The sequence below is a fragment of the Antedon bifida genome, chromosome 9 (genome assembly GCF_963402885.1).
Source record: "Antedon bifida chromosome 9, ecAntBifi1.1, whole genome shotgun sequence".
Classification (NCBI taxonomy): domain Eukaryota; kingdom Metazoa; phylum Echinodermata; class Crinoidea; order Comatulida; family Antedonidae; genus Antedon; species Antedon bifida.
The window spans coordinates 947,875-961,755 of NC_136234.1; the positions used below are offsets into that span (position 1 = coordinate 947,875).

Here is a 13,881-nt window from a genome sequence, read left to right on the forward strand (position 1 = left end):
TATATAATAAAACAATAGTATATTCATGTCAATGTGTGTTCACTGAACTGTGAAATACAATACAACGTACCAAAACGTAAACATCGGTTCTGGAAAAATAATTTAAATATCGTTTATCATGGTTTGTGAAAAATGTAAGATTAAAACAAAAAAAAATACCGATGGGCGGTGACAAAATGTATCTATTTAATGCAGTAGTAAAGAATGTGCCTAGCTAGCTATGCCTAGATTACCAGCCACCTTATAAGTTAAACGTAAATGTAGGCCTCTCTAGCTAGCCGGCCTAGGCCTAGGTTTAGACAGTAGTACTTTCTGTGTGTAGCAGATAGAGGGCGAGCCTTATCAACCTTGTTGTTGCCTCTTTACACAAGCAATCCACAGCTAGGCCTAGCTCATACATCTAAGAAAGACAAGCTTAAGTAGAGTAGAGTAGAGACTACCTACTACACTGTACTAACTTGATAAGTACTGTAGTAGTAGTAGTAATACAATTTCATGCATATAATATGATTATTATTAATATAAATATTGAATAATGTTTATTGATATTTATACTATTATAGGTCAGAAGAAACTTGGCAGAATAGCTACTCCAGATCCGTGGAAGGCAAAGGGTGCTAGTAGTAGCAGTAGTGGTGGCGGAAAGATGAGTAAGAAATACAGTCTTTTAATAAGTCAAAATTATTATTAATTAAAATATACATTAAAAGCTAATAATAATAATATACTGTAGTTGATTTTAAAATTGGTATTTTGGTTCTAATATTTCAGCTAGTTGTGGCAGGAAGCTTGGAGAGAATAAACTTTTAACAGCTTCAAAATCAAAGTGAGATATTATTTTTATATTAACAATCGATAGATACATATTTAGTAAAAAAACTGTGTTTATGCATTTTAACTGTTATTTTTCAGATATTCTCCATACAATAAATCATTCGTTAAATGCCGCATATGCAAGCAGTCTGTCCATCAAGTGGGTTCTCACTACTGCCAAGGATGTGCTTATAAAAAAGGTAAAACTATACAAATCAGTCGTGGCCAATCACAATCTACTTCTATTTCTGCTAATTTAACGAGTGGCCGAGCGGTTAAGACAGTAGAACCGTAATATGTAGCCATCATACTGTATCAGCAAGTGTTTGAGCCTCTATGTTTGGTAGAACAAATCTTCAGGTCCAGTGTACACAATACAGTACAGTATTGGTAAACTCTCCCAAAACTGGACTTTTCTCAAGTTCCAAAAGGTCCCAAATTTATTTTTACCATTAAAAACACTTTCCATATACCAGACTTTCCGGAATTTTTTTCCTTCTTTTCAGGTATTTGTGCAATGTGTGGTAAAAAGATTTTAGATACGAAGAACTATAAACAGACATCGGTGTGAAAAGTTTAACGCAAACTATGTAAGGTTTACGTTTTTAAAGACAGAACCAAAAATACTCTCATTGCGACACCCAATGTGTGTGATAACATGGTTAATTTTAATGCTAGTTGGAGGATACAGTATTTCACTGTTTCACCTATTCAGATGGATATTCTAAAAAATAAAGGATTCTGGCAACCAATCAATCAATCAATCGTAGTTGGTACAGCTGGTAACCAAGAGCCTTGTATGGGTACCATCCTGCATCTGTACTACATTTTTATATTATATGTATATACTTTTGATAAATAAATTTAAAACGTTGATTATTAGTGTGTTGTTTAAAGTATCACTGTAAAATTATATCTTTGTTTTTGATTATGAAATCCTCTTCTGCTCAACAGACAATCCGTTAAGTACTGTTTTCATTTGAATAGTAGATGTTAATTAACATTAACTTTGTAAGCTTGTTTATTGAGTACTATTAACTCATTGCTTAAAATACAATACGGAATAAAAACTATTAGTTAAAATCTCAATTGAATATGAAAGACCAACCATTGTAACTCACTGTTCTACAACTACTTCCAATTGGTATATTCAAATACAAATTTGTATTTGAAGTACTTGTGGGACAGTGAGTTACAATGGTTGGTCTTTCAAGGCTTCTCCAAACCTTTAAAAAGTTCTCCCAACTAATAGCAAATAATATTAATTCCACAACAGAATTTGTACACAAAAATTGTATTTAATCCTCAAGTCTCATTTTTGATTATTTAATAAAAAAAAACAGCCTCTATTTGCACAATAAATGCAAAACATTATATATATTCCCTCATATATTTCTTGATAAGAATCATTGTAATTGGCCATATCAGCTATTAAAAAAATGTCCATGAGCTCAGCTCAAACTGGGTACATATTAAACACAATAAAAACGATATTTTTAAAATACGCATTCCACGTTTTCTTTGATTTGTGGAAAAAAAATCTTTGTATAAAAAAATTTGAAATAAGATATAAAATGAACATAATTTTATCAAGAAAATGTTTTCCTACTTAAAAAAAGGTTGATTACCATTAGAATACAGTTTTTCTGCTGCCAGAAAATTGAGATAATCTTGAAGGAGTTTTGAGCTTAGCATTCAGATTTTCTGATTTATGTTTCAAGGTAGTATATTATAAGACAGTAAGTCACTGAAAGTAAGTAGTATATTCTCTTCATTAAGTTTAAAATAGAGTAGAACTCCTCTTTAGGGATACTCATATCACCTATTATTAGGGCCAATTTACACTGACAAGCGATAATGGTAAATGGAAAATATAGAATCTATGACCATTTACACAAAATGCGGAGTGGACGGGCGGTTGAGCAGAAACCCGCTCAGGATAGATACAGATTCTACGTGGGACAAGCTACGCGGGTTTCCGCTTATCATTACCACCCGTCTGTGTAAATTGGCCTTTAAGGGGACACTTCCCATGAAACAAACATGGGCAATATATTTTTCAACACTACAACTAACCTATAAAATGGGTTCTACATTTTTTCTAAATAATACAAACATATTTTTTAAAATATACATAATTACAAAAAAAAATTAAAATCATTTTACAAATATAGAAAAGCATAAAACATTTTTGGCATTTACAAAAAACTAGAACTTTTCACAATAAACTGTTATCCTATTCATTAGCACAAGTGACTATAAAACACATAGTGTATTTCATTAGACACTCGCTCCTCTTAGGAATCCATTATTGTGTGAACTATTATCAACATGTAAGCTGGTCTAATCAGGAGGCCTAAACATCTCTCTCAAGTCAACTCGGGCATAAACTAAGCGATTAACTTGATTCAAATAAAGTATGGTATACAAAAATTGCAACAAGGTTGACTTGCGACCGAGTTTTACCAAGTTTTAGATCAAATTTGTCTACAATCTACGTTCCAGATTTAATTTCAAACTCAAAGCTTCATAATTTATCCCTGTGTAATGAAATTTATATTTAAAATAATTCTTTAAACTAAGCCATAGAAAATGTACAGAGCTTTAAAATGCATCAGAGATAATTTTGCCAGTGTAGCATAGCAAAGAGCTATACAAAACTATTTTAATGCTACACATTAGAAAAAATTCATCTTTCTAGACTCCAAATTTAGTTTTGATTAGAAATATGGCTACAAAACTTTAAAATGAAACTATTCCCTGTACAGTACATGTACAATACAACAACTCATTAGGAAGGTAATTGGCATCACAATTAACAACTATCACCTACAGTATACTTCTATGAACTACTCTACAAATTACATAATAATCGTTCTAATCTCAAAAGCTAAATCTGCAAATTATAATATTATTGCATAATTATAATGTAATATTTACAAGAATATTGTGTTTAATTATTTCCTGCTGTCAGTGATTGTTTTAAAATAAATTTACAATCAACATCATTAGCACTTTCATACTTTTTAAGTAAATATAACTAAAATTTATTAATATGACTTTTAATATAAAATTGTAAAATATAATTGTGATAATCTTTAATTGTTAATTAGACTGGGTATATTTACACAAGAATTGATGATGTCATTGCCAGTGTGTTTATAGGAAAATAGTATGTTTTACACACAAATTGATGACATCACAAATGACTGACAAGGGAAAGATATTGTACATTCAAGAGACAACTTCAGCCATTGGTCATGCATTCATGAGACAACCTCAGCCATTGGTTTAAAATGTACTATTCTAAATCAATAACAAAAGTGCTTTAACAAATATAATTGAAAGATAGGAAACATTTTTGCACATTGATTTTGGAAATATAATAAAAAAAACTAAAGCTAAGTTTTTGTTAGATAACCAAGCATATTAAGATGTATGCTTAGAAAACCTGTGCAGATGGTGTTGAGAGTTGACTCTCTAGTTTTATATAATAGCTCTAATAAGCTTAGCTTTAGTTTTTGATTGGTATGTAATAACTGTAAAATCACTTGTGTCTAGATGACAACATCCGTAATTGGCGCTTTATCAGAGTTTGGATCCAACGTTGTAGAAGATGTATCTCTAATACGTCGAACAATTGTTAAGATTGCTATTGCTAACCAAAATAAAAAGGACGCCCACGATGCACCCTGCAAATAAAACATAATTTATAAAACGCTAAACACAAGCTGTTGAGTAGTTTTTGGTCAGTAAATTGTGTAAGGGGTGGGTTTGGTAAAGTTTTTTCCCTGAATAGTGATGTCATACTGTATATACATTGAATAACACAAAATAATAGGTATGATACTCTGTCTGTAAGTAATCATAACAATGTGTGATGACGCAAAAATACCATAAAGTTAATATTATCATCATAAATCATAAAACAATCATAAATTATAATAACCAACATAAGACGATAATGTAAAACTGCAAGAAGAAACATAATTGATTACAGTTAAAAGTAGATTAAATCCAATGACCTGAACCTTACATGTCATTTTATTTTCAATTTACTTTTCAATTTCCTCATTTCAGTTTTTACTGAGAATCTACTTTAGTAGATAATTGAGTTGCAATACAGCCTTACTTATTAGCATACCATGCTTTTAAAGTGCTCTTATACAAGATGCTGTAGGTTTATCATGCTATTTGGACATGCATTCAATTATAGACAAATGACACAACACAGTGTATTATGCTTTCTCCAATATTCTATTAAAACTTTAACAAAAATATTAGTAATCATACTTAATGTTTGGATTGATGTGAATTTAATTAGTAGTTCTCTTTCACAAAAAAAAAAAACATCTAAAATCCAGTACATTACTAATACTGTAGATTGGATGAAAGAAAATAGAGATGAACATGACAAGATTTTGTATGCAGATTTCTATTGCACATGCACAATCAGAATGCATGTTAGTGCATGCTTTGAGCCCCGTCTACACTATCAAACTTTATGTGACAAAAAAAAGTGATGTGCCCATATATGGACATGTCATATCACTACCATATTTGGTCATATCACTACCATACCATATTTGAGCACATCACACTTTTTTGTCAAAGTAGTTTGATAGTGTAGACAGAGCTTTGCTTTCAGCAGGGTCTCATTATTGCTTATTTCCCATGATTCATGATAAAAAAAAACAGAGAAAAAAGTAAATTTCAATCTTTCCCGTTAAAAACCTATTTCATTTCAAAATCAACAAAAATGATATGAATGACTGTATTCAATTAATGATACAATAACCTAAATATAGTATCGTATTATTAGTGTCTTAGGTTTCTATTCTATGCAATCTATTTGTGTTGGATAATAAACAAAATGGGAACCTGCAACCAAAAATTAGGAATTAAAACTAAAACTAAGTGTGAGAACCACCTTCTATTTAAATAGGCTGTAAAATTGGCTTTTCCTCTTCTGACCTCGGCCCTCCATCGATTTTATTATCACGACAACGGCGTATGATGGAGATAAACAGAATAGCTACCCAAAACAGGACCGATAACCAGGAAGTGTTCTACATTTAATCAAGTAAGCCTTTGATGATTGTTATGGTATCAACATTCAATAATTCAAGCAAATGAATGATAATGGTTTTTTCAAATTGTATTGTGAATCAATTAACCATAATATTGCTATCAGTAATCTATGAAAAGATCAATGAATAGAGAAAACATATACAAAGGAAAGCAACAAGGATAATAATGTTTAGAAAGGAAGGTTCCTGGGACACATCTTATTTTCATAGATTGAAAGTGCTTGAATTATTATCTATTGATGACTTGTTTAAATTACATAGACTTTCATTAGGATTTAAGGTGTTGAAATGTTACTGTCCTCATTCTTTCAATGAGTATATTAAAACTAGTGAAAGATGTCCGGGTAGGCTTGTACGTTGGAATTCGAAAGGCAATACTTTTCATAATTCTGTATTTGTTTCCTTTCCTAGACTATGGGAGCAAATACCAAATGACATAAAAGATTCACAAACAATTTCAATATTTAAGGCTGCTCTAACAAAACACTATATTTCATGTTATGTATAGTTTATTTGTATTGTATGGAGTGAGTGCAGAATCTGTTTGGGCTTTAGCCTATTCTAATTCCTGGTTATTTTTACATTGATGACCGAATAAATATTATTATTATTATTATAGTCAGTGAAAGTGGTGAGGTTGTCAGGAAAGCCAACACTCCCTTGGAAAATGTTTATTTTAGCAGTCTTCAAGCTCATAGAAATTATAAATATAAATTTGAAAAGTAATTTTAAGATAAACAATTTTAGATAGGGTCCTTGATCAAAGTGTGGTCGAAACCAACTTTAGAGTGATATTTCAGGTCCATAAATGTTTCAAGCTTTGTGATATACAGTAAGGCAATACTAATAATTATAGAAACAATTTATTTATATAAAGAATGCAGGGAAAATTTAGTTTTTGCTCTTTTCCTCAGCCTCCTTCTCAACTTTGATTAGAATTTTGTTTTCATAATGTGATTCTGTTTATTAGTGTTGGACTGAAATAAAGAAATGACATATAACTATATCATGTGATTGTCAAGTACAGTATGCTAGGCCTACTTATCCTTACCTGTCCAGAGGTGAGAAACTGGTAGTATTTACCAACATCAAAAGGATCGTGTTGTACATAACCATCAGGCTTAGCCTTTGTGTTCCAATCTATGTCACTACCTTTTGAACAACTAAAAAGGACAAACAAAATATCTTCTTAGTTGTATTTTAATATGCATTTATTTTGAACTTGGAATAAAAATGTTGATGAATGAATGAAACAACAATATTAAAATAAAAAATCTCAAAATTAATTATTAACATTGTCTTAAATTCTTTGATTATACTTACTCCATGTCGTTGTCGCCACTGCTCACTGATTTACAGAATTGCCTGAAACCTACGCTAACAACACAGGCTTGAATAAATATACAACAGGCTAAGCAACAATTGACAATGATGGCTGGTAGTACAAGAAACCGGCTGTAAGATAAAAAAACAACATGAGTATTCACTATAACATAAGTAAAGTTGTTTATAACCTTCCTCCAGTGATTCCGGTCATTTTGATACCCATGTGTATGGGAATTTGCACACAATCTTTCTATCTATCTCTCTCTTTTTTTTCTATTTATTCTTTATACTGGGTAGTCTCTTCATTCTAAGACTGTTCTCCCAGAGGGCCTAGTGTATATATATATGATGTACCTGATGATGACCTATGGTCGAAAGTACTCGTATAATAAATATTTTATTTTGAGGCAGAAACAAGAAATTTGTCTGTTTTATATATGATGAGTTTGTGACAGTGGCTGTGTGTGAACTAGTACACTGGGGTAACCCCCTACTCGTCTTGAAAGATGTACAAGGTTCTATAAAAATGAGCCAGCTTACACAGAAACTAATTTGACAAAGTGTGATGTGCCTAAATATGCTAGTGATATGACATCATTATGTCCATATATGGGCACACTTTTTGTACATAAAGTTTGATAGTGTAGACAGAGCTTTAGGTAATGGTTTAATACTCACAATTCTGAATTCTTTAACAATATGTAACCAGTGTATGCACAATATATAAGTGCATAAAAAGAAGCAATTACTTGTAAAGTGACACAGAAATGGCAAGCTGAATTATTGCCCAGGTCTTTGAAATATAATGTGGTTTTATTGTACCAGGCTGTCTCAGCATACAAGATACAGTTGCCACCAAAGCTATTCTGCAAAGACAAGTATTTCAAACAGTTTTTTGATTAGTGCTCTGAAGGAAGTGTTAATAATTTTTTTATTTTTTTTTCGCAAAAATTTTCTTTTCCTCCGACTACTTACTATTTAACAGCTTTTATAGTTATTCTGTTTTTTGTGTTTTTTTAATTTAAAAAAAAAATTGGAACTTATTTCTTCCTTACTCCAATAACGATTTGGAAGGAACAAATAAAAGTGATTCTGATTCTGATTAGTAGGTCTGTACTGAACACGGAGAAGTCCATGGCCTGTAGAATACTAAACTATGTTTAATCCCTAACCATCAGTATTATAAAAAAAAGGAAAGGCTGTAGTAGGCATATCATAGCAGCCACATCCTTCCCTTTATCAGGAATTTTTTACACAATGTTATCTTTGTGCTAATTTTAATACAATAGAAAAGGTGTACACATTGTTTAAAATTTCGTCTAAAAAACTTTTTATTTAAAGCTTTTTAAAAAAAATTAAAATGAATATTGTTGTCTCTGCTGTACCCAGCATAACATAGCGCTGTGAGAATTATTATTTGTTTATCACTGCTATATAAATATGAGTTATTATTATTACATGTTGGTTAAAAATAATACTTAAAATAGAGTTCCAGAACTACTGTATAACTAAGCAACAACTTGTATACATTTCCTTGTTAGTGGTGTTTGTATGATTTAACCATGGAGGTTTTTTCCTCCATGATTTAGCAATCAATTTCTAACATTCTAATTTTTAAGAAATCTCAACTTCTGTAGCTTTTCTTTGTAAATTATACACATTATTTCATTGTTGACAACTTTACTTTAAAAAATATCTAAAAATAAAATATATAAAATGACTGATTATTAAGCACAGGTAAAATAATATTAAATAATTCAGTGAAACGGTCACCGTGCATATCGACCGCCGTTCATTTTGGCCGGCATACACTTATATATGTATTATTTTGTTTAGAATTCCAAATAATCAATAGAAGATAAATATGTTTGTTCAAAAATGTATGTACAGAAAAGCACCGTCTGTAAAACACAGGGATATTGTTCTGTCCTACAACAACAAGCTAGCCTGCTTGGCTGTCTTGCACAGTGTAGCAGCAGCAGAGAGGCCACTCCCCCAAATAACATGTGATCGTTCTGCCTGCCAAACAACCTGTCTTACCGCGATCGCGATTTACTTGAAAAAACTTGGGCCTAGCCCTAGCTAGCCTATAAGATTATAAACTTCAATGAAGTACCAAATATCACTTACCCTTGAAATACCTATTGTTATAGCAGCCGCAAATCCAGCAAACCCAGCTGCAGCCAAAAGAACAGCTTGAACAAACAATAAAACTGTATCCATTTTCCTTCTTGTCAAAAAAGATAATTGCGAACGCGAGAAGTAAAGAAAAATTTCAACTTTTCGAAAATAAAAGGAGGAAATCGTAAGAGGGCGAACTACCACCAGTGCGAATGCCCCATCCCGTTTTCCCCCGCAATTCATTTTGTTTTTACACAGTTTTGTTTAAAAAAAGCTCCAAACCTCTTTATTGATCAATTTTGCATTTACTGTTTAATTATTATGAATTCATTGTACGGTAAGTTTGATGTTTGTATGTATAGTATGAGTACTGTAGATGTATTTTCCCCCCAAAACACGAAAATGAAGATTATTACTTAACCTTAAAGAAATTAAGACTAACATGTCTGGTGACTCCTAAGGTGAAAAAAGATATACGATGGATAATTTTTGCTATAGCATGAAAATAAAACTCTAAAGTTTAATAAAAATATTAGAAATGTAAAATTAAATTTATATTACTTATATTTATTCATCTAATAACATTTTTTACCACACCGTTTATTTTTCATAGTTTTTTAAAAATGCCTCTATTTACAACATTTGTGTACAAAAGAGATTTTAATGTACTATCCCTCACTGATAAGAAAGTGCTTATTTTCAACAAGCTCGTGTAACACAAATAAACTCCCAAAAATTATGAAACATAGAGGAAAGTATAGATCGATAATTATTGGAATGTATGATCAATAGAAATGTTTTACCTGCACCTAGCCTTTAATTTACAGTTTTTTCAGGTAAACATTTTTCGCTTTTATATCCAACTTTTGGTCAAAGTAACTATTATTTTTGTGACATTAAAATGGCATATTCAACAAATACAGTACATCACAGGACATTATAACTTTTTGATAGAATATGAATGAACTTGCGTACCTCCATGATTCATGCAAAATAAATATACCCCTGGATCTGGTTATCGCTCGCGTATGCGCGACCGGAGTCGAGAGTGTTCCCAAAAGTGCGAGCAATGGGTCATCGGGGGTTAATCGACCCATTGGCGATCACACAATATTTGACACGGTGGTCCAAGTAGTGGTAGAGCTTATGAATGTTGCTAGAAAAGGAATTTAAAACTACGCATTATTTATATGATCATGCTTCTTATTATATTAACTATCCCTTTGATTGGTAAGTTAACATAACGTGTTATATTTAAGCCTGATTTAGAAGAAAACTAGGTTGGCCTATAAATATCATAAGACATAAATATGCAAATCATAATGCTCAGTAATGGTAAACAAAAAAGGTAAACGCACTATCAATGAATCATAAACAGTAATATGATGGTGGGTTGGGAAAAAGGGGGTTGGGGAAAAGGGGATGGGGTGAGGGTAAGCGGTCAACCACCGTGCATCATCATCTCCATTAACATTTATTATTCACTAATTTTCTTTTTTATGACAGTTGTGTTGCTTTACTATATTCGGCAGTCATTTATTGGCAAGTGTCGTAGCGATGCTAAACTTGACGGCAAAACCATCATTATTACAGGGTCAAACACTGGTATTGGAAGAGAGACTGCAAAAGATTTGGCAGCCAGAGGTAAATGTACAAAACGACGTTTTGTTTTCATGACACCGCTTACTACACTAAGCAGTTATTGAGTGAAAAAAAAGAAACATGCACAACAGAATGATGTTTAGACTCAATAGTTGCATAGCCTAACATTAACATTTCAATTTATATAGCGCCTAGTGCCGAGTCATGAGAACAAAAGGTTCTATATTGTCATATAGAAATCCTGAATGATCTTGCAGAACAATAATGCCATACTTTTCCAATTATAGGTGCTAAGTTGATTCTAGCCTGCAGGAATACAGAGAAAGGTTATAGCGCCAAGCAGTACATAGAGCAAACAACTGGACAAAAAGAGGTTTTTGTGCAGAAACTGGATCTAGCGTCGTTGGCATCCGTACGAGAATTTGTCAAAGAATACAAAGACAACCATGACTCCCTTGATATCCTCATTAATAATGCAGGTATTCTCTACCCTTTAACCAGACATTCTATTTTTTTATTACCTAACTGAATACAGTGACGTAATGCAGTACAGGGCAAAGGCCCCTGGTTTAGTACTCTTAATGCTTTCCACCAACGCTGGGTGGTTGCATTGAGGGTGCAAGCTCTGGGGCCTCTGGCAGTAGCCAGTGACTCATAGCCGTTATGCCACTGTAATAATAATACTACTAGTAATAAAATATATCTGCATGGTTGTAATACATGATCGGTGCACAATATTAAATCATCAGGAAATATTGTAAATTATATTTTAAATATTTTACTAGGTGTAATGTGCTGCCCTCAATGGGAGACGGAAGATGGATTTGATATGCAATTTGGAACGAACCACCTTGGCCACTTTCTACTCACCAATCTGCTACTGGATATGTTAAAGGAATCTCCAGCAGCTAGGATCATAAACCTCTCGTCTTTGGCTCATATTGCACCCAAACAACTTGCTCTGGATGACCTGAATTTTAAGAAACGTTCCTTCAACACCATCACTGCTTACTCTGAAAGTAAACTTGCTAACGTTTTGTTCACCAAAGAATTAGCCAAGAGGCTTAAAGGTACATAAAGTGAAGATTATTTAGGCTGGGAGAGTGTTGGGATGCAAAGAGAAATTTAAACTATATTTTTTGGTAATTTAAACCTTCCAATCTTTTCGCTTAAAGCAAAAAAGCATGAGGCTTTATTTATCCAACCAGTTATTTTTATCTTATGGAATGAATTTCACGATTTTAAGGGAAAAAATAGACAAATATTCAATTAGGTTATTTTGAAAACTTTAAGAAAAAAAACAAAGTAAAGATGTTTTTTTTTATTAAGCAGATTTGATAAATCACAACTTCACGACCCATAATTATTTAAAAAATATTGTATTCACTTCGATCAATGGAACCTTTTCAAATTTAATATGATTTATTGAACAGGTACAACTGTAACGTCTTACGCAGTACATCCAGGCGCTGTGGATACAGAACTGGTGAGGTACATCACAGATACATGGCCAATTGTTAGGTTCATACTACCACTGCAGCAACTTGTATCAAGGACTCTGTGTAAAACATCGGAGCAAGGAGCACAGACAACCATATACTGTGCAGTAATGCCAGGCATTGAGAAGGAGTCTGGTAGCTACTACAGGTAACGGAAATGTAATACTTTGTTTGTGAAAAACTAGCTAGAAGGTCTCATTTAGAATTGGGTACCAAATTTAAAATGATTTTCATCATGTACTACTTATCCAAGAGAAATATAATAAATAATTTCCAATTTTAACTATTGAACAACGAATAAATCTATCTATCTAACACCTGATTCTCAGTGCTGTCTCCACATACTATCTATTTCCGAAGTATCATAGGAATATTTGGTAATACAGCATCTCATTTATATCACATGTGATGCCTGTATCATGTAAGATTTGGTTACTACAAGATACATGTGATGTATTACCAAATATTACTTCGGAAATAGATACAAAATCGGCAGGTTTAAATTAAGTCATATATAACATAAAAAATATTTAAATTAAATTAAAATTGTATTTATTTATAGCGACTGTGCGTTGAAGAAAAGCAGCCCTCTTTCTTATGATGAGGATTTAGCAACAAAACTCTGGGATATCAGTTGTGAAATGGTTGGAACATCTAGAAATTAGAGGGGCAAACAATGTAGTATATCCCTTAGTTAAAATCAGTGATTTGAGATTAATTTGATGAACAATCATAAACTGAGCATGCGCATTACAGTCATATCGCTTGAGTATGCGAGAAAGCATTGTTTGAATTGAATCACATCAATATACATGTAAAAATAAGATGGATGATCATCGCTTAGAGCTGTAGTGATTGGTCCCACCTAAGGTAGTCAGGCAGCTTGTTAGATTGTCCAAGCTTGGAGTAGTCAACTGAATGAAATGAGTTGAAAAACAAACTCTAAACTTTCTGTGCTGCAGTATGTTTGAAATTTACTGCAGCATTCTTACTATGATACAGTAGAAGATATTTAGGGGTTGTTCATAGTGTTTCCGCTTACTAGATGTGTTAGTGTCCCAATGGAGGGGCAGTTGGTTTAAACCATGGTAATCTATAGTATTACAGTACTGTGTTATTTAAACCATGGACCTATAAATTAGGTCCATGTTTAAACTCGCACAAGATGGCCTAACTTTAAAACAAGTTAGATTAAAAGAAATGTTCATGTATGCAGTACAGTATTAGTTTCCAGTAGTATTATTAATTATAAATAATAATTAAGTTTTAAATAAAAATTATGCATTTTTTAATGATTAATGTAAGTTAGAATATTTCAAAACCTTGTACACAATGCATAAATATGTAAAAGCTTCTGAATTATATAAGTAATAAAACTTCCATAGTAAGTGTACAGTACATTGTTTTTTTTTTGTTCTGGCTGGCTGTTA

At 32.1% G+C, this 13,881-nt stretch overlaps 3 protein-coding genes across 6 annotated transcripts in view; 2 read left to right on the forward strand and 1 right to left on the reverse strand.

Annotated features, from left to right (window-relative positions):
* Positions 1-9,503, reverse strand: part of LOC144852099 (transmembrane protein 179B-like) — a 58,887-nt gene extending 49,384 nt beyond the window's left edge. The window contains exons 1-6 of one of the 3 annotated variants that reach the window (XM_078709808.1): positions 9,360-9,503; positions 7,908-8,095; positions 7,227-7,358; positions 6,955-7,066; positions 5,744-5,882; positions 4,391-4,505 (exon numbers count right to left, since the gene is read on the reverse strand). In XM_078709808.1, coding sequence (XP_078565934.1) covers positions 5,751-5,882; positions 6,955-7,066; positions 7,227-7,358; positions 7,908-8,095; positions 9,360-9,452 — 657 coding nt within the window. In that variant the 5' untranslated portion in view covers positions 9,453-9,503 and the 3' untranslated portion in view covers positions 4,391-4,505; positions 5,744-5,750. Of the gene's footprint in view, positions 1-2,097; positions 4,506-5,743; positions 5,883-6,954; positions 7,067-7,226; positions 7,359-7,907; positions 8,096-9,359 lie in introns of those variants that run through there. The other 2 variants (XR_013614261.1, XM_078709807.1) reach the window with 2 other exon arrangements.
* Positions 17-1,695, forward strand: LOC144852852 (cysteine-rich PDZ-binding protein-like). Its single transcript, XM_078710873.1, has 5 exons — positions 17-134; positions 564-650; positions 772-826; positions 913-1,013; positions 1,320-1,695. Exons 1-5 carry the CDS (start codon positions 119-121, stop codon positions 1,382-1,384), a joined length of 324 nt encoding a protein of 107 aa, XP_078566999.1. The 5' UTR covers positions 17-118; the 3' UTR covers positions 1,385-1,695.
* Positions 9,504-10,449: 946 nt separating the features above from the next.
* LOC144852045 (retinol dehydrogenase 11-like) overlaps positions 10,450-13,881 on the forward strand; it is a 28,747-nt gene continuing 25,315 nt past the window's right edge. Inside the window, exons 1-6 of one of the 2 annotated variants that reach the window (XR_013614256.1) lie at positions 10,450-10,580; positions 10,857-10,994; positions 11,240-11,431; positions 11,738-12,022; positions 12,386-12,599; positions 13,014-13,240. Coding sequence is in view for 1 of the 2 variants with exons in the window: in XM_078709735.1 (XP_078565861.1) it covers positions 10,541-10,580; positions 10,857-10,994; positions 11,240-11,431; positions 11,738-12,022; positions 12,386-12,599; positions 13,014-13,116 (972 nt within the window). In the remaining variant the exon portion in view is untranslated. Of the gene's footprint in view, positions 10,581-10,856; positions 10,995-11,239; positions 11,432-11,737; positions 12,023-12,385; positions 12,600-13,013; positions 13,839-13,881 lie in introns of those variants that run through there. The other variant, XM_078709735.1, reaches the window with a different exon arrangement.

What these genes read in the sequence shown, in the direction of transcription:
- LOC144852852 (XM_078710873.1), top strand. An exon ending in TAGTGGTGGCGGAAAGATGA is followed by an intron (nt 651 to 771) that starts GTAAGAAATACA and finishes CTAATATTTCAG; the next exon opens with CTAGTTGTGGCAGGAAGCTT. An exon ending in AGGATGTGCTTATAAAAAAG is followed by an intron (nt 1,014 to 1,319) that starts GTAAAACTATAC and finishes CCTTCTTTTCAG; the next exon opens with GTATTTGTGCAATGTGTGGT.